Below are 21117 nucleotides of genomic sequence, written 5' to 3'. Positions count from 1 at the left end.
GCTGCTCCTTCAATCACAGACTGTTTCCTTTCCCTCATTTGCTGCCTACAGCTTCACTGGTGAGCCTATCAGCAGCAAATGCGGGAGAGAAACAGCCTGTGATTGGGGGATTAGCTCCATGCAGAATCTTCAATTAAAACTCACCTGTTTGACCAGAATTTTGAAAACTGCCTCCAGGGGCCGCATGGAGGAGCTTCGCGGGTCACATCCGGCCCGTGGGCTGGGTTAAACAAGCCTGCTCTAATTGAACATGCCAATGTGATTCAAATTGAATCACCTTCCCCTGTTCCTTTTTTCCCTCTTTTCCCACTCCATTCATTCTCTCTCAACTTGCCGAGTCAAATAATCACACTGTGAATCATTTTGCTGGGCATCACATTAAGGGATCATATCCTTTCTACTTTAATGTAGATGGTCACATTTTTATGTTTTAAAAAGCAGCCTTTGTAGCTAAATCAATCTATTTAACCAATAAATTTAACCAATGCTTTGAACAATAAATAAAGTTGTTGCTCCTTTACAACTATTAAACTGCCCTAATCCTCTAACTAAACTTAGATTCGTATCTCCTAATGGTAATAAGCCATTTATTGCACCATATTACCTGTCCGCCTAGTCAGCAAGCCTGCCAGAGGAATTCGTACAGATCCCAAGACAATATCCCTTGATGAACCAATTAAAATCGTGCTTGGTTTAGCTGTCAACATAAAGAATATAGAAAACTTAGAAGTTAACAGTTATAAGGAAGAGAAAAGTCTACTGCCTTAACAGGGAAAATCTTAAATATGCAAATTCTGGTTTCAAAATTTTTTAAAAATGAAACAAAGGACAAAACAAACGAAAGAAAGAATGAATTTCTGCAATGCCTTTCACATTTTCAGAATATCCCAAAGTGCTTCACAACCAACAAAGTACTTTACTGAAGTGCAGTTGCATGCCAATTTGCACACAGTAAGTTCCCATAAGTAGTAATGAGATAAATAACCAGATAATCTGTTTTTGTTGATGTTGGTTGAGGAATGAATTTTGACCAGAACTTGAGGAAATCTTGCTGCTTTCCAAAAAAGGCAGACAGGGCCTCGAATTAATAGCTTGTATGAAAGGTGACACTTGTAAAATTGCACCACTTCTTCAGTATTACACTAAAATGTCAGCTTAGATTATGTGGTCAGGTTTCTGCTGTGGTTTGAATCCATGGCCTAAGACAGAGCAGAGAATAGTACCAGTGAGCAGAGGCTGACAAAACACTTACACACAAACGTAAGCATGTTTACAAAAATACTGCATTGCCCTCTTCTGCCTATTCTCCCATTAGTATCAGTGTCACCAGCAGTCTTGGATTTCTTGATTACATTTACACATCCATTTATAGGAGCTTTCCTGCTGCAATGTGGTGCTACAGCACAGTAATATGGTAGACCATGGAATGGTTGATTTTTGACTATAATTTTCCTAAAATAAATTCTGCATTTCAACCAGACTATGGGAGAGGAAAGGACCGGAAGGACCGGAGGAAGGAGAGAACATAAAATTGAAGGAATGAGATACCCTCCGAGTTTCCACCCACTCTGACCACACAGCGATTTTATGTTAGGGCACGTAAGGCCTCAGACAGGATGCCCGCCCTTGCCCCAACTGAGGTCCTTAAGTGGCCAATTACTGGCTGTTTCCCAGTCAGCCTCAATTTTTAGGTTGGCAGGAAGATTGACCTTATGTGAGGGAAGCCCGAAAATCAATGGGCTTAGATCTCAGGCAGGAAGGGTGGGGTTGGGGGGCTCCGTCAGAAGTCTGTCTGACTGGAGGTGTACCCCAAAATCCTCTTAAGGTCTGGTGGCCTCTGGACCTCCCCACCGACACTCCAATTGCCCCCTTCGTGCCCCCCACCCCCCCCGGCCTTCCTTACCCTCTCCACTTTAGGACACCATAAAAACTTACCTTGGCCTCTGGTCCCTGCACTCAAGGCTCCAATATCTTCCTGAACTTCCTCTTCTGTCCAATGCAGCGCTGTTACTGCACGGACTAGAGAGCTTGGCTGGCAACTCTCTAAGGCAGGACTTCCCCCTGTGCTCCTCATCTCAGAGTAATGGGCGGAAGACCCACCTACAGCCAACTGACACTCATTTAAGCATAAGCTGGCTGCAGAGCACTCAGAGCCTCGTCATATGACGGGAAGGGAGATCCCGCCATCCGAAAAATTCCGACCTGGGTCTTCCACACAAGTAAGAACATAACGTAAGAACTAGGAGCAGGGGTAGGCAATTCAGCCCCTCGAGGCTGCCCCGCCATTCAATACGATCATGGCTGATCTAATTTTGGTCTCAACTCCAATTTCCTGCCCTCGCCCCATAACCTTTCAACCCGTTACCAATTAAAAATCTGTTTATCTCCTCCTTAAATTTATTCTGCATCCCGACATCCACTGCACTCTGAGGTAGTGAATTCCACAGATTCACGACCCTTTGAGAAAAGTAATTCCTCCTCATCTCTGATTTAAATCTACCACCCCTTAGCCTAAAACTATGGCCTCTCATTCTAGAATGCCCCACAAGGGGAAACATCCGCTCCACGTCTACTTTGTCAATCCCCTTTAGCATCTTATATACCTCAATTAGATCTCCTTTCATCCTTCTAAACTCGAGCAAGTATAGGGCTAAACTGCTCAATCTCTCCTCTTAAGACAAGCCCAGCATCTTTGGAATCAATTTAGTGAACCTCCTCTGGACCGCCTCCAATGTAACTACATCCTTCCTCAAGTAAGGGGACCAAAACTGTGCACAGTACTCCAGGTGCGGTCTCACCAATGCCTTGTACAGTTAGGAAAGAAGCAGTGGTAAATAATTTATTCTGGGCCGCCATGCTTGCTTCATGGCAATCAGGTACAGCAATGGCCAGAAAGTGATTCACCTACCTACCTGCTAAGCCATGGAATTTTGCAGGTATATGAAAATCTAAGAATAGTGGTGTGTGGAGGGGTGAGTTGTAAACAGTGACATGCACACCCAAAAGACAAAAGCTGAATGCAAAAAAGCTACCTGCCATAGTAGAGCGATGGTAAATGGTAAACACGGCTTCTGATGATTCAAGCAGTTCAGCCAAGCTAAAACTCTCCCCAGTGGATTTCTGGATGACAAGGTTGCATGGAAACTCAGAGTAATGGTCAAATTCTGGGCAGAATGTACGAGCCACAACCTTAGTGCGTCGTTTTTCATTTTCCAGCAGAAAAGAAATATGAATCGTAATGTAAGTATTCACACCGGTTTCAGATTGGTATTTTAGTGAGTGGTTCCTTTCTGCTGCAGCCCTGCAATCAAAGAAACAGGGAAATGCCAATCATTTACCCAACAACCAAAGAATTAGGCATTAAGTTTCACAGAAATTATAATTATGAAACATCAATCAACGCACTAGCTCCAGTTTTGAGATTGACTTCAGGAAATGAGTTCAGTTCAGAAATTTTGCACCTATATCTGACATGTGCTTCCAAATTGTCACTTAAGAAAGCACCATGTAGAGATAATATCCTTATGCAGAAAGCACCAAAAGTTTCTGCAAATCTCAATATACTGTTGATTTCCCGTGTTGAAACAAAATGAAATGAAACGTCCTCTTTTTTGTTGCAGCCCCAGTGACCCAGTGAATAAATGTACAAAATGGAGTCTTTGCTGAGCTTAAAAGTCCTAAACCTTTGGCCTGTGCTAAGTTATCTGCTTACTCATCTTCTCATGAAAGTAAAGAAACTAGAACAGTATTTAATTTCATTTTCACAAAAGTGTTGATACCTCGCTTGGGTCAAAAATCAATGTAAAATGGATTTTCAGCATCACGTGAAGTGTAGAGGCAAAGAAACGCAGGAAGAAAGAAAGATTTTGCAATTATTTAATGCCTTTCACACCCATGAGTCATTCCAGTGTGTTTTATAGCCAATTAAGTGTGTTAAAACAGTCAGTGCTGTAATTATAGGGAAACACGGCATCCAATCTGCATATAGCAAGGTTCCACAAACTGAAGAGAGGTAAATGACCTGTTTTATAGGCCTGGATTTTTCCTATGGCGGGCGCGGAGCCGACTGCCGCCCGCGATTGGCTGTGCGCGCCATTTTACACGGGAATGCGGGCGAAAGAGCACAGCAATCTCCCTGAGGCACTGAGCTGCCTCAGGGAGATTGAATGGTTATGAAAATAATCAAAGAATCGATTTAAAAATTTATTCAAACATGTCCCCTCAGGTGACTGTGTCACATGATTTGGGACATGTTTGTAAAGGTGGGAAAAGTTATTCACCAATTTAATAAAAGCTCCGGGAAACCTCATCCTACTCGTGGATGAGGTTTGCTGAAAAACACGAAGGCTGCTTGGGCTTTTCGCCTGCCCACCAACCTTAAGGTTGGATGGGCAGCGTTTTTTTAGGTACTTTAATTAATCTCTTAATGGCATTAATAGGCCCTTAACATTTCGGCGGGCAAGCAGCCAACTCCGGCGCGTGCCTGCCGAATGAAATATCGTGATGGCCCGACGTCATCGCGTGTCATTTTACGCGTCAGCATGACAGGCTCGCCCCCGCACACCAACTGGAAGATTCTGCCCAAAGTGATTTTGGTGTCAAATATTGACTAGGACACCAGGAGACCGTCTTGTGCTTTGAATAGTACTACGATTGTTTATTTCCACCTGACAGGGCAGACAGAGAGATTTAGGTTTTACGGGAAAATTACAGCACTCCCTCAGTACTGCAATTAAGTGGCAGCCTAGATTGTCAATGTCACAGAATTAGTGGGAATGACACAGAATGCAACCTCATATAATGATCTCTTAAAAACTAATGTGCCTGAAAATAGCACATATTTTAAAATCAAAATGCGTGCTAATTATTCCTAATGTGTGAACCTTGATAGGTCTGAACTGGTAGATTCAAATCCACATTTAAAAACTGGAATAGCTTTATAGAAAAAGGACATGAAGGCTGAAGAAAGCTTATTGTGTAGGCTGCAAGATTGGAGAAGAATATTTTGCTGCACAGGCCCCCATGGTTAGAAGATAACGAACTGGTGTGGGAGTCACAAGGATAGGGAAATATCTAATACTATGTTGATACATCCTGGCGCTGGTGAGAAGTGACTGAAGCATTCTGGGAGAAGTCATCACAGCCACCGCGACTCAGGAGGGAAACGAGAAGGACTCTTGCACTCAACAGGAGGAAGGGCATCCAACAGAGGGCCCTGGTGAGAAGTGACTGAAGCATTCTGGGAGGAGTCATCGCAGCCACCGCGACTCAGGAGGGAATTGAGGAGGACCCACTGTCAAAGAACAGAATAGCCCCAAACATTACATTGCTGTATGGTTTCCATCCCTCCCTCATCCTCAAACCTAAAAAAAAGAGAAAGGAAGAGGCAGTGCCTTCAGGAGTGCACCAGACCTGCCTTCTGAAAGTGGATTTTAAAGAAAAAGCAGCTGATTGGTGAGTAAATCCTGGGAGCAGACTCGGAGAGAGGAGCACCGGAGCGGTGAGTATAAATCTAGCTTACCTCGGGGATTCGCGGCCTTGTCTCTGGGGAGCAGACTTGGAGGGAGGAGCACCGCAGCGGTGACCTCGGGGCACAGAGTAACTGAAGCCAAAACTGAAAAAGTGACGTCACAGGAAAGCTGTGACCTGATTGATTGGTAGGAAATCTGCACCAAATTTGAAAAAAAAACACTGCAAAGCTAATGAATTAATTATCTAAGTAGAGATGGCTGGGCAGGTGATGTGCTTTAGCTGTATGGTGCGGGAGCTGGCAGATCCCATTGTGAGCCGCAGTGACCACATCTGCAGCAAGTGTTGGTTGCTGGTGGAACTCCGGCTCAGAATTGATGAGCTGGAGTCCGAGCTCCGGATGCTGCGGCACATCCGGGAGGGGGAGAGTTACCTGGACGCTTTGTGTCAGGAGGCGGTCACATCCAGTAGATTAAGTACCTCAAGTCCAGTCAGTGGTCAGGGTCAGCAGGGTGTGACTGCAAGTGAGGCTGGTAGAGGGATCCTGTGTTCAGGAACAGAGGAGCCTCAGCTCTTGACCTTGTCCAACAGGTATGAGGTACTTGCTCCCTGTGAGGATGAGGAAGAGGGCTGTAGGGAGGATGAGCCAGCTGACCATGGCACTGTGGCATAGGAGGACATTCAACAGGGGGGAGCAAAAAGACAAGTGGTAGTTGTAGGGGATTCTATAATTAGGTGAATTGATAGCTTCCTTTGTAAGCAGGATCGAGAGTCCCGCATGGTATGTTGCCTGCCCGGTGCCAGGGTGAGGGACATCTCTGACCGGCTTGAAAGGATATTGGAGAGGGAGGGGGAGGATCCAGTTGTTGTGGTCCACGTCGGGACAAATAACATAGAGAAGATTAGGAAAGAGGACCTGTTTGGGGATTATCAGGAACTAGGAACTAAATTAAAGAACAGGTCCTCAAGGGTTATAATCTCTGGATTACTACCCGAGCCACATGAAAATTAGCATAGGGATGCGAGAATAAGGGAAGTAAACACGTGGCTAAAGGAGTGGTGCGGTAAAGAGGGGTTCCATTTCGTGGGGCACTGGCATCAGTATTGGAACAGGAGGGATCTGTACCGTTGGGACAGTTTCCACCTGAATCGATCTGGGACCAATGTTCTAGCGAAAAGGGTAAATAGGGTGGTCAACAGGACTTTAAACTAGAGGGGGGGGGGGGGTGGAGGGAAGGGTAAAACTCCAAGAAATATGACTAATGGGAAACAAAGCAGCAGGTTAGCGTGTAGGGGGGTGGATTCAACTTCATGGAAAATTATGAAAAAACTGAAAAGAAAAGAGAGCCCAGGAGAGGCTATTAAAGTCTCCAGAACTCAAAATAGGACAGAGTGTTTGGAAAGGGCTAGGAATCTAACTTCATGCACATCAGATAAAGGGACGACAATGAGAAAGGGGAAGGGAAATACAGCACTGAAGGTGTTGTATCTGAATGCACGCAGTATACGAAATAAGGTAAATGAGCTTGTGGCGCAGATTGAAATTGGCAGGTATGATGTGGTGGGCATTACGGAGACATGGCTGCAAGTGGATCAGGACTGGGAGCTAAATATCCAAGGATATACATCCTATCGAAAAGATAGGCAGGTTGGCAGAGGGGGTGGGATTGTTTTGTTAGTAAGAAATGAAATTAAATCGATAGCAAGAAATGATGTAGGGTCAGATGGTGTAGAATCTGTGTGGGTAGAGTTGAGGAACCGCAAAAGTAAAAAAACCATAATGGGAGTTATGTACAGGCCTCCGAACAGTAGTCAGGATGTGGGGCACAAGATACACCAGGAGATAGAAAAGGCGTGTAAGAAAGGCAAGGTTACAGTGATCATGGGGGATTTCAATATGCAGGTAGACTGGGAAAATCAGGTTGGTAGTGGATCCCAAGAAAAGGAATTTGTGGAATGTCTACAAGATGGCTTTTTGGAGCAGCTTGTGGTGGAGCCCCCTAGTGAACAGGCAATTCTAGATTTAGTGATGTGTAATGAGGCAGATTTGATAAGGGAGCTTAAGATGAAGGAACCCTTAGGAGGAAATGACTATAGTATGATAGAATTTACCCTGCAATTTGGGAGGAAAAAGCTGGAATCAGATGTAACGGTATTACAGTTGAATAAAGGCAACTACAGAGGCATGAGGGAGGAACTTGCCAGAATTGACTGGGAGATGAGCCTAGCAGGAAAGACAGTGGAACTGCAATGGCAGGAGCTTCTGGGAGTAATTTGGGAGACACAGCAAAAATTCATCCCTAGGAAGAAGAAGCATACTAAACGGAGGACGAGGCAATCATGGCTGACAAGGGAAGTCAGGGACAGCATAAAAGCTAAAGAGAAAGCATACAATGCGGCGAAGAGCAGTGGGAAACCAGGGGATTGGGAAGCCTACAAAGACCAACAGAGGACAACTAAAAATAAGGAGGGAGAAGATTAAATATGAGGGTAAACTAGCCAGTAATATAAAAGAAGATTGTAGGAGTTTTTTTTAGATATATAAAGGGTAAGAGAGAGGCAAAAGTGGATATTGGGCTGCTGGAAAATGAAACTGGAGAAATAGTAGTGGGGAACAAAGAAATGGCGGAGGAATTGAATAGGTACTTTGTGTCAGTCTTCACAGTGGAAGACACGAGTGACATCCCCAAAGTTCAAGAGAGTCGGGGGGCAGAGGTGAGTATGGTGGCCATTACCAAGGAGAAGGTGCTAGGAAAACTAAAAGGTCTGAAGGTGGATAAATCACCTGGACCAGATGGATTACACCCCAGAGTTCGAAAGGAGATAGCTGAAGAGAGTGGAGGCGTTAGTGGTGATCTTTCAGGAATCACTGGTGTCAGGGAGGGTCCCAGAAGACTGGAAAATCACTAATGTAACCCCCCTGTTTAAGAAGGGAGTGAGGCAAAAGACGGGAAATTACAGGCCGATTAGCCTGACCTCGGTCGTTGGTAAGATTTTAGAGTCCATTATTAAGGATGAGATTTCAGAATACTTGGAAGTGCATGGTAAAATCGGGCAAAGTCAGCATGGTTTCATCAAGGGGAGGTCATGCCTGACAAATCTGTTAGAATTCTTTGAGGAGGTAACGAGTAGGTTAGACAAAGGAGAGCCAATGGATGTTATCTACTTGGACTTCCAGAAGGCCTTTGACAAGGTGCCGCACAGGAGGCTGCTCAGTAAGATAAGAGCCCATGTTGTTAGAGGCAAGGTACTAGCATGGATAGAAGATTGGCTGTCTGGCAGGAGGCAGAGAGTGGGGATAAGAGGGTCCTTCTCAGGATGGCGGCCGGTGACTAGTGGAGTTCCGCAGGGGTCAGTGTTGGGACCACAACTTTTCACTTTATACATTAATGATCTAGATGAAGGAACTGAGGGCATCCTGGCTAAGTTTGCAGCTGATACAAAGATAGGTGGAGGGACAGGTAGTATTGAGGAGGCGGGGAGGCTGCAGAAGGATTTGGACAGGTTAGGAGAATGGGCAAAGAAGTGGCAGATGGAATACAACGTGGGGAAGTGTGAGGTCATGCACTTTGGTAGGAAGAATAGAGGCATAGACCATTTTCTAAATGGGGAGAGAATTCAGAAATCTGGAGTGCAAAGGGACTTAGGAGTCCTAGTCCAGGATTCTCTTAAGGTTAACTTGCATGTTGACGCGGTAGCCAGGAAGGCAAATGCAATGTTAGCATTTATTTCGAAAGGACTAGAATATAAAAGCAGGGATGTGCTGCTGAGGCTTTATAAGGCTCTGGTCAGACCACATTTAGAATATCGTGAGCAATTTTGGGCCCCGTATCTCAGGAAGCATGTGCTGGCCCTGGAGAAGGTCCAGAGGAGGTTCACGAGAATGATCCCAGGAATGAAAGGCTTAACATATGAGGAATGTTTGAGGACTCTGGGTCTATGCTCGATGAAGTTTAGAAGGCTGAGGGGCGATCTGATTGAAACTTTACAGAACACTGAAAGGCCTGGATAGAGTGGACGTGGGGAAGATGTTTCCATTAGTAGGAGAGACTAGGACCCGAGGGCACAGCCTCAGAGTAAAGGGAAGACCTTTTAGAACAGAGATGAGGAGAAACTTCTTTAGCCAGAGAGCGGTGAATCTATGGAATTCATTGCCACAGAGGATCTGTGGAGGCCAGGTCATTGAGTGTATTTAAGACTGAGATAGATAGGTTCTTGATTGGTAAGGGGATCAAAGGTTACGGGGAGAAGGCGGGAGAATGGGGTTGAGAAACTTATCAGCCATGATTGAATGGCGGAGCAGACTCAATGGGCTGAATGGCCTAATTTCTGCTCCTATGTCTTATGGTCTTATGATTTGCATTTTTATTAATATTTTCAGGAATATATGTTTAATTTAACATTAGTAGCCAAGTAAACAAGTGGATGTTTTAGATTATTAACACATATGATTCTTCAAAAGTTACCTCTTGTTTGAAAATTGTTTCTAATTAGCAGGGATATATTTACTGTTTACTGAAGTCTGTACAAACATTTGAGAGAACATGCTGTTACTGGCAATTCCTGAACAAGAACACAAAGAGAGAAACCTGGGCGGGAGAGTTAATTAGGAATTTCTCTGTTTGTTCAACCAAGCTCTGACTTTAATCATTTTTGGAGAATAAAATTGCTGTGTTGTTACTTTGTTGACAAGATGTAGTAAATGATTACCAGTTGCATTTTTAAATTATAACAGCTATACAAGGTATTATGTCTCAATAACTCAAAGCTCAAGTTTCTGTATGGTTTCCATGAAGCGTCACTCCATAGTACTGAATTAACCAGTACAGTGTACATGTGGATCCACTTTCATCATGCCACTCAGCGAGATGCCGAGCTGCTCAAACTTGTCGAGCCAGATCCCAGAAAGTGTTCCTACATTCAAATGAAGGGTAAGAAAAAAAAAAAGTGGTATAACAGAACACAAAATCTCCATTGTCTTAATTAACGTGAAGGTAGTTGCTGATAAAATAATACTCTGGGTGAAATTAAACAAGGCTCTGGAATACTATATTATATATCTACTATATTTTTTCAAACATTCAACTGAAGCCCAAAGGGCGTTCTCAAAACTGAAAAAAAAGGAAGAATTAAATAAATTGAGAAGCAATTGTTAACATATTTGCCTTAAGAAAGTTCAGAGCAAAATTGTGGACAATTTTGATAATAGCAGACATCGAAAATTCAGAACAGACAAAATGAGACGGCAGAAAAACGTTACGCCTTAATGGCTGGGACAATTGGTGCTTCCTGATGCTCCCATACTTTTACTAACAATCTATTATTGAAACCCAAGGGACAATATTCTTCATCCATCTTAATCTCCTGGATTATGTAGGTGATGAGTTGCAACTCTGTTGGGCCATTAAATAAGATAATGGTGTCTTTCAGCATTGAAAACCCAGAGTAAAAACGAGATCGAAAAATAAGGATTGTGATAATCATAGCTTAAAAATAATCAGCAAAAATGGCTTCATAGGGCTGACAGTGCTGAAGTAATTAAATTTAATGCTTATCAAATTCTATCCTAGAACACACCAATACAAAAAATGAGCACAAAAGCAGGCTAACGTTATTGGAGTGGGGGGTTGTTAAATGAGGGATATCAGCAGGCCTTTTGTACCTTGCAGAGAGTTATGTTTCAGGTCATTAATCTTTTGTCAAGAGTCTACTGAGTATTTCCAGCCTTTTCTGTTCTTATTTCAGGTTTCCAGCATCTAGTTTTCTGCTTTTGTATTAGAGTGCTTGGGAGTTTTACTCTAGAAAAGCATAGACTTTGACGAAATTTCACTGAGATCATTAAAATACTGAAAGAATAAGATTTGGTCCTTGTGGATAGGCTAGTTACATTATATAAGTTAAAAGGGCTAGGATATATGCCCACAAGTTACTTAAGCATAAAACAAAGTTTGATGACAGAAGGCACTTCTCTCCACAAAGACTCTTGGAGCTATTGAACAACTTGCTACCTTATGGAGTAAATATTCACTGCAAATATTCAAAGGAGAACTAGATGTGGCTGACATCACAGCTCATAAAAGGCAGGTGGGGTGGATGGAAATCAAGGTACATGGGAGTCAGACTCTGACAATATTGGACAGGTTTGATAGACCTGCTTTTCCTGTTCGTTACTTTCCTAAATTGCCATATACCCCTTTCAAACACTTCAAATATTACCACCATCACCTTGATAGCTACTTAAGGCAAAGCAGTCCATCTTCTTACAACCCAATGTGTGAAATATTTCTTCTAATAATGCTTTACATTCCTCTAGTGATTATTTTCTAACATAACAATTACTTCACTTCAAAGTATGTCAGTGGTTATGAAGCGCTTTGGGGCATCCTGAGATTGTGAAAGATGCCACTTAAAACACAAAATAAAGGGAACAATTTGAAAGGGGGTGCAGGAGCAGAGGGACCTGGGTGTACTAGTGCATAAATCCTAATAGATGTCCTATGTGTAAAACTAAGAATTCTCTTTTTATGGACTTTTCCATGTATAATTCCACTTTAAAAGATTTATGCATCGCACGTGTCGGCCCTTGTTATTGCCAGCCTTCTAGTGGTACTCCTAAATTTTGAGGTCTTGATCACCAATTCATTGCGTAGTACAAATAAGCTCTCATCAAAACTATATGTGTTCGTCCTTGGAGTCGTCTTAGTTGCAAAGCAGCGAGGCTTCAGGACAGAGTTGAAAATGATGAGACTTCGGGGCAAGGAGTTAAAAAGTGGCGAGACTTCGGGACTGAGAGAATTGTAAAGCAGTGAGCTGTCGGGACTATGAAACTTATAAAGCAGCGAGACGTCACGACAGTGAGAGTTATAAAGCAGCGAGCCATCGGAACAGAGTTATAAAGCAGTGAGTGTCAGGACTAGCCACCAGCAGTCTGCAGGTTCAGAGCCTGCATTCAGAAAACAAAAATTGAGGTGTGGCATTACAGGCAAGCAGGTAGATGATTGGTTGGTGAGTATTTCCTATTTATGTTATCTAAGCTAGGAAATTTCAATCAGGGTAAAGTAGAACATTAATTGAAATAATAAGATATTAAGCACAGGCAGGACTAGAGGCATTAATTAAAATGTAATTAGTGAAATAATCTATTAATAAATTAAAACCCTAAAAAGGTGGCAGGGCAGGTGATGTGTTGGAGCTGCAGTATGTTGGAACATGTGGATGCCAGTGTGATCCAAGGCAGACACACCTGCAGTTAAGCGTCTACAGCTCAAGGAACTTCAACTCACAACTTTTTGAGCTGGAGTCTGAGCTTTGGACACTACAATGCATCAGAGAGGGGGGAAAAGTTACCTGGAGATTTTGTTGCAGAAGGCAGTCATATCCCTTAGGATTGGGTCTTCTGATTCAGTTCATGGTCAGGGACAGGAGGGTGTGATTGCAAGTGAGCCAGGTATGGGGATCGAGAAGGTAGAAGTGGAGGAGCCTCAGCCTTTGCAATTGTCTGACAGGTTCGACATTCTTGCAGCTTGAGAGGACAAAAGAGGGGGCTGCAGGGTGGATGAGTGAGCTGACTATGGCGCCGTGGTATAGGAAGCCATTCAAGAGGAGGGAGTAAATAGGAATGTAGCAGTATTAGGGGACAGTATTGTCAGGAGGAGAGACAGCAGCCAAGAGCAAGAGTCTAGAAGGCTGTGTTGCCTGCCCGGTGCCAGGGTTTGGGACATCTGTTCTGGGCTAGAGTGGAACTTGCTGGGACGGGGAGGATCCAGTTGTCGTGATCCATGCAGGTACTAATGACGTAGATAGGACTAGGAAAGAGGTTCTGCTCAGGGATTATGAGCAGCTAGGGGCTAAATTAATTAAATCTCTGGATTGTCTCCTGACACATGAGCAAACTGGCATAGGGCAAATAAGATGAGAGCTGAATGTGTGGCTCAAAGATGGGTGTGGGAGAAATAGGTTTTGATTCATGGGACACTGGCACCAGTACTGGGGTAAGTGGGAGCTGTACTGCTCGGAAGGTCTTCACTTGAAGTGTGCTGGGACCAGTGTTCTGGCAAGTCATATAATTAGGGTGGTAGAGAAGAATTTAAACTAAATAGTGGGGGTGAGGGATCAAGTGAGGAAAAATGTGATAAATTAAAGGGAGAGGGCAAGGCAAGGGAGCAAAGTAGCAATAAGGGTAAAGTGAATCAGAGCATGACAGGAAGGGACATAGCATATAAACTTAAGAATGTGCCAGCAGATAAGGCCAGAAGTTGCCAAAATAGTAAAAGGACAGAACTAAAGGCACCATGTCTGAATGCATGTGGCATTTGTAACAAAGTGGATGAATTGTCAACTCAAATATAGATATGGATGATCTGATAGCCATTACAGTGACATGACTGCAAGGTGACAAAGGCTGGGACCTGAATATTCAAGGGTACATGACATTTTGGAAGGACAAGAAGCTTGTGGGATAGCTCTGTGGGGTGACGTTAGTACAATAGAGATGATCCTAGTTCTAAAGGTGAAGATATAGAATCAGTTTGGGCAGAGATAGGAAATAACAAAGATAAGGAGTCACTTGTACAAGTAGTTTATAGGTCACCTAACAGTAAAGAAATAATGGGGCCTTGTGAGAAAGGTGCGGCAATAATCATGGGATGATTTTAATCTACATATAGATTGGACAAATCAAGATTGTCAAAGTTAGCCTGGAAGATGAGTTCATAGAGTGTTTCCAGGACAGTTTCTTAGAGCAACACATTCTAGAGCATTCTTAATCTTTGCAACAAGTCTCTTACATGGCACTTTGTCAATTGCTTCTTAAAGGTCCAAATGCATCACATTAACAGCATTCCTTTTGGCTACCTGGTCAATAATTTATTTGAAGAGTTTAATTAGTTTTTATATGCAAAAATATAAAGAAAAAAAAACACAAATGGGTGCTAAAATCAGTCACAATAATTTTTAACAATGTTATTTTTAAAATGCGACCTGGATAGTTTTTAGTTTAACACTAACAAAATCAGATCATGAAATATTACTTTATTTTCCTCACCTTGCTGCAGCTTGTAGGCCTGAAGCCCGGAGCAGCTGTACTGAAAGTGACACAGCACGAGATGCTATGACCCCTTTCCTGGCATTCTCAGTTGTTTGTACTGAACATCTGTATCTTACACTAACATCCAATAAGCCTGGAATACATGTGAAAGAATTACATCAAATTCAAGTTAAGCTACATTAATTTGATGCTGCAGCATGGATGGTAAAATGTTCAGAGTCTAATCAGCTTTATAGTCTAGGAAAATGAACATTGCATGATTACTTGATGTCTCAGCTTAACTTTTAGAAAATTCTTATTATTTTAAAAATCACACTGGACAATTTGTTTCATCACACATGGAACTAACTGCTTTCCTCAATAGTAAACAAGATAACTCAGCATTATCATGTTATAGGCTTATAACTAAAGCAATTCAAGTTGTTAGCTTTTTGGAGTTTGTGTTAGCTTTTATGAAGCTGTTGGTCAGATTATGTCAGTTTTCTAGATTGGTATGTATCGACATTTTGCTGCAGCATTCCTATCTGAATGATGTACCTTCACTAAATGTGGTCATAAAGAATAGTTATTAGATATGGGTCAGTTCACCTATTTATTTAATCCTCTCTGATGTAGATTAAGAAAAATGAAAAAGTTTTACGTACCAGCGGAACATGGAGATTGTCCTTCGTTTTCTGTTCTAGACATTAGGGGAATGCCAAATGTCTGAACTCCAACTTCCTTGTGATGTTGCATAGTTACCATAGCACACAGCTTGGACAAAGGGAGGACACCCCTGGCAACAACTTGGTCTCTCACATTAGGGTAATAATACCTAAGAGAATAAAATGAACTTGTTACACAACTTCATAATAAATTAACTCCCTAAAGCCTCTCTACCATCTGCATGACAAAAGTTAAGAGTGTGATGGAATTCTTTCCACTTGCCTGAATTAGTGCAGCTCCAACAACACTCAAGAAGCTCGAGGCCATCCAGGACAAAGCAGCCTGCTTGATTGGCATCCCATCCACCACCTTCAACATTCACTTCCTCCACCACCGATGCACAGTGGTAGCATTGTGTGCCAGCTACTAGATGCACTGTAGCAACCCACCAAGGCTCCTTTGACCAGCAGCTTCCAAACCCGTGACCTCTACCACCTACGACAAGGGTGGCAGATGCATGGAAACACCACCACTTGCAAGTTCCTTTCCAGGCCACACAGCATCCTGGCTTGTAACTATATTGCTGTTCCTTCATTGTCAGGTCAAAAACCTGGAACTCCCTTTCGAACATCATTGGGATGTAACTATGTCACATGGACTGCAGTACTTCCAAGAGATGGCTCACTATCATCTGTTCAAGAGCAATTAGGGTTGGGAAACAAATGCTGACCTTGCTGGCAACACTCATATCCCAAGAAAGAATTTTTAAAAAAGTGTTTAACCACCAATAAGATAATCATAATAATTTAAGAGCTTGTAATGTGGCTCATTTATGCTTGCTAGAAGCAACATACATTCACACCCAGGGATCTGTTCTCTGCAAACAAAAGGAATATGTTCAAGCCTTGCACCTTTTTTGAACTACCAGGGCACTTGGAGATCCTATAGTTAATTCCCTGTTGCTTTCTCCTTGGCAAAGCCTCGGCCAGTCAGAAACAACTTGCCAACCAATCCAACCAAGAAAGGCGGTCCAACAACAGCGTCTTCTCTCAAGCCAACTTGCCCAGCATCAAGGCGCAAATCACTCAAGCCAGCACTGCTGGGTGGGACATATCGCTCATATGCCTGACACCAGACTCCTGAAGTAATTGCTCTACTCGGAGCTCGGTTGCGACAGGAGACTCCCAGGAAATGGCAGAAATGTTAGGGATGTCCTCAAAGCATCCTTGAAGAGGTCAAGCATCCCTGACAACTCATGGGAGACCCTGGCTTGTGACCGAGTGAAATGGAGAAGGCTCGATTAGGAGGACACTGAGCACACTGACAGACTTCAGCGGAAGCGTGCAGAAGCGAAGTCAAGGCATCAAAGGTAGCACACTAACCTAAAAACAGATCATCTACCCACCCCTTCAAGCACCACCTACCGCACATGTGGCAAAGTCTGCAGATTGTGCATTGGACTTATCCGCCATTTCAGAGCACATCGAAGCAGAGTGGAAGCAAGTCATCTCTATCCTAATGGATTGCCTAAGGAGGATCCTTTAATCCTGTGGTATAAATTTTTGTGATCGTTTCAAATTTGGCGTTCTTGTGTTTGTCCTCAGGAGTGCAAGACAAAAACCTTTGGCAACACATCTCTTCTTTCAGCAGTAAACACAGATTCACATGTTCAGCATAAGACAGTTTTAAATTTGATGCAATTGATGACACATCTCACATTGAACAACCACACACTTAAGTCTCCTGTTTATTTCTCTGCTGGTTGAGATCTATTTGTTTCTATGATATCAGCACTTACCTACACCAGATCTCAAACTGAATGCCACCACTTCCTGTAAGCTTTTGTTTTGAGCAAGCATTCAGCAATATTCTCTGAACTGGAAAGTCCGGTGGGATGAGAAGAGTGTGACTTTGACAGTCATTAAATAGAGGATCTGGTACACACAATGTTGTCGCTGTGCGGAAAGGCTTTAAGATGATGTCTGCAGTAAAACAGTAGGTACAAAAGTGATTTAACTCAACTACGCAGGAAACAATTACCACTGCATTTAAAAACAAGAACCAGTTTAAGAGTCGGGATTAATCTAAATAGAAGCAGACTTTCCAGAACATCTCGCATGAGCCCTAAACATCTTATTACTGAAAAAATTTTACCATGAGACATTTTAAATATGTAGTTATATGCAATGAATCCATAACTGATGATATAATAAATACAGCAGAAACATTTTATGTATTAACTTCTAAGCATATGGGTACTGCTGGCAAGGAAAACATCTAATGTCCATCCCTAGCTGCTCTGAGAGGATGTTGGAGTGGGCCTTCTTTGTGAACTGCTGCAATCTTAGTAGTTTGACGCAATTGAGCAGCTTACTAAGCCATTTCAAGGGCCATTACAAGAGAGATGAGGGAAGCTCATTTGGCTAATTTCGCTCATCCTTCTTAGAAACCTGCAATCCCCACCATCACACTTTAATCACCCTAGGGCTATCATCTCTACTAACCAACTTAGAAAATCACTCCAATAACAACTTGTATTTAAATAGTACCGTCAATGTAAAAAAAACCTCATGTCGTTTTACAGAGCTATAATCTGACAAAAACATACAACAAGGCAAAGATATTGCTATTAGGAGGGATGACTAAAACTTGGTCAAAAGAATTGGGTTTCATGGAGGCCTTAAACAAGCAGAGGGACTTAGAGACAAAGAAATTTAGGAAGGGAATACTAACGCATGGGCCCGAGGTGATTGAAGACATAGCTGTCAATGGTGGAGGAAGGCAGGGGTGGATGCACAAAAAGTCGGTATTAGAGATATGATGAGTTCATCTGGGGAACTGTACTACTGGAGAAGGCAACAGAGTAATGAGGGGCAAACCTGTGAAGAAATTTAAATAAGGGGATGAGTATTTTAAATGATGTAGTGTTGGGGATCAGAAGCCAATGTAAATCAGCAAAGACAGCAGTGATGCGTGAGTAGGATGTACTGTGGGCAAGGACAATGGCCAAGGAGGGGGAAGAATTGGTATTAAGGGTGCAGAGTTTGTGATTGGGCCCTGAAATGATAACTTCAATCTTCACAATGTTTAACTCAAGTAAATTACAGCTCATCCAAGACTGGATATCAAACAGAATGACAATACAAGCCTGGTAGAGATGTGAGAGATCACAAAGAAGCAAAGCACGGGTGTCATCAGGTACATGGAAAACCTGACCCCAAATCTGCAAATAGTGGGGCAGCAAGTAGACGTGGAAGACGAAGGGGCCAAGGATGATCCTTAGGGGATTCCAGGGGTAACAGCTCAGGAATGGGGTAAGGTGGGAAAAGAAACCTTTGCTGGCAATAATTAGATAGGTATGAGCAAACCAAATGAGGGCAATCCTACTGAGCTAGAATATAGAAAAAAATGTACTGGAGGAGGGAGGAGGGGTTGGCTATGTTATTTAGTATATGGTAACCATTCTTGGTACATTATCAGCTTCATACCTGTTTGTGTTCACAAGTGATCTCGATTCCTTTTGATAACCCTTTTCCTGTTATACTGTAAGTTTTTTTTTAAAACAGCTGCTAAGCTCATTTCTAGTTCACATTTTGACATTTGATGGCCTGTTTTATATTTTTGGAAGTACCTGTATACTTTCTATTAACACAATTTCTTCTTTGAATTTACAATTTATAAGAGTTACAAAATGGTTATTGTATTATGCTACACGCAGACTGGAAAACAGGATTCTAGGAATATAAAATTGCTTACCATTTACAAATAGCAATGTCTCAGTTATGATATCTGCATCTTGAGTTGGGAAATAATATTGAATATAGCAGTCTGCTTCTCCCCAGACAGTGGACTGCAAGGGAGTCAATCCTTTAAGTTGTACCACATTTATCTCAAATATGTGCTCCATCAGTGATTCTGTCTCCCCTCTGTCCAACTGAGAAAATATGTATCAGTATATCAGAATGGTGTGGTTATATTTTTGAACCTTAAAAATTGCATATATTTAACAAAATAAAACTATTACAGAGTTTACGCCACACTTGTATGGTAGCGAATGGTTTTTGGAGAACACAAGCAAGGTATTTCTCTAGAAGTAATTATTTCAGCAACTTCAATGTAAACTAATATCTTGGTACAATGGAAATAGTTGGCACTAGTCAGCATGGATTTTAGGGCTGCATTTATGCTGCACTTATCCATTGACATGAAGTAGTTTCACCTGCATACTGACACAGAAGTGGGTGCATTATACTGGAGGCAGGTGCCTCTCTAACTCCACAATGCATTAAAGCAGTGCAACTTTTCCAGGATGGTGTCTCATTCTGCTTCTCACTGCCCTGTCTGACGTGAAGCTGGATTTAAAAGGTGGTCAGGGGGTCCTGTCAATTTATCAAACACTTTATACACTTATAACAGATCGTGTTGAGAAAGTAGACAACCCTTTCTCCCAACAAGATGGAAGATGAGTCACTGGTAAATCAGAGTTTTGCACCTACACATAAGCTCACATGGCAAAAGTTTCTCCTGGGAGGCAGTGCAACTCACAAACAAATGAAACTCTTAATATCAACAATTTTCATGCTGTTAGCTACACTTTGACCCTATAGTTACTGGTCAGAGACTACAATTATAACTATAGTTTAAGCTGGATGAAATGAGAGGTTTCAGAGACTGACACAAATTAATGAGCATCAAATGCTTATCTGGTTCTTGGTGCAAATGAAAAGTTTGTGTTCGGAGTGTATGTTTGTCTAGCTCAGGTGGAAATATGCACTTCAACTGCATTAAAACACACATTGAACATTACATATAATCACAAACCTTTGAAGGAACTGAAGGCACTTGATCCAGAAAATGAGGTGTCCGCTGGAAACCAGAGACTGAAGTTCCCTCATCATTTTTCAGTCTCTGAAGTGCTACTATTTGGTTTGCTTCTCCCATTGCAAGTAGAACGCGAAGGCTGCCCCGTTGGCAGCCTGTGAAAACATCCATCATTGGCATGTAGCTGTCCACAGCAACCACAGGATATTGAGCTTGGAGCAGTAAGTGTGAAATCTTAGGATCCCTTTTGATTTACAAAAGAAAAATCAATGTATCAAATGAGAAATTGCTCACAACTTAAGTCAATTACTGTTTTCCCCTCAAATGTCATTAGCTTTCATATACCACACCTAATTTAATAAAAAACATTTGGAAGCTTTTAAACACCAAACTAACCAGATAGACAATGGGTACGATTTTAACATAAGAACCTATCTACGAAAATAATCATCCATTTCCATTAAATCCCAAGCTTACACGGAGACTATAATTACATCAAATACATCAAAGCTTTAATTACATCTAAAAAATATTTTGTATTCTAGTTATCTAGAGTTCCTCTTGCCCCTTGTAACCATTTCTCTATTTTCATATTAACACCTAGCAGCTACTTGACATTTCCTTTACTCAGACTGAAAACTCGCTGCGTGAATAATGAGCAAAACCTACATCCTACCATTCTATGGTAAATTCTGTATATTTGCCTGAAGAGGGTACACTCCCACAAAAGGTTAAACAGTTGCTTCTCAAATTTCACTCCAGCCATTTGGTGTATATTCTAGACTTATGTTGAGAAGATTTTTATTTCTGTGCAAAACATATTGCCAGGTTGCATAACTTTTGGAGAATGCAGTAAAATTGATATACTTCAATTGGACATGGAAAAGAAAAATGTCAGTGGAGAAAAATTAAAAAATACCTTTCCTCCCAATTGAGAAATTAGAACCAAAAGTCAACAGAAATAGAAACTGAAAACCTTTTAATGCATCACCATGTTTACATAAAGGCCCAGATTTTCACAGACCACAGGGACTCCAAAATGGCAAAAGGACGCTGGATCTGGAAGTCCTGCCTCCATTTCTGACAGAATTATTTCCAATATGAACCATTTCTGTGCAAATATGAAAACTTTAGCC

The 21117-nt window shown here is 42.1% G+C and overlaps 1 protein-coding gene across 1 annotated transcript in view; it reads right to left on the bottom strand.

The window, feature by feature from the left end:
• The window catches only part of c2cd3 (C2 domain containing 3 centriole elongation regulator), a 146149-nt gene that overhangs the window by 61135 nt on the left and 63897 nt on the right, over nt 1-21117 (bottom strand). Inside the window, exons 16-22 of the mRNA XM_078545200.1 lie at nt 19982-20225; nt 18917-19094; nt 16959-17142; nt 15160-15329; nt 14513-14648; nt 3033-3301; nt 605-697 (exon numbers count right to left, since the gene is read on the bottom strand). Of these exons, the coding sequence (XP_078401326.1) occupies nt 605-697; nt 3033-3301; nt 14513-14648; nt 15160-15329; nt 16959-17142; nt 18917-19094; nt 19982-20225 (1274 nt within the window). The remainder of the gene's footprint in view (nt 1-604; nt 698-3032; nt 3302-14512; nt 14649-15159; nt 15330-16958; nt 17143-18916; nt 19095-19981; nt 20226-21117) is intronic.

This window comes from Cetorhinus maximus, chromosome 7 (assembly GCF_964194155.1).
Source record: "Cetorhinus maximus chromosome 7, sCetMax3.hap1.1, whole genome shotgun sequence".
NCBI classification, from domain to species: domain Eukaryota; kingdom Metazoa; phylum Chordata; class Chondrichthyes; order Lamniformes; family Cetorhinidae; genus Cetorhinus; species Cetorhinus maximus.
This window is presented reverse-complemented; position numbering and strand designations above follow the sequence as displayed.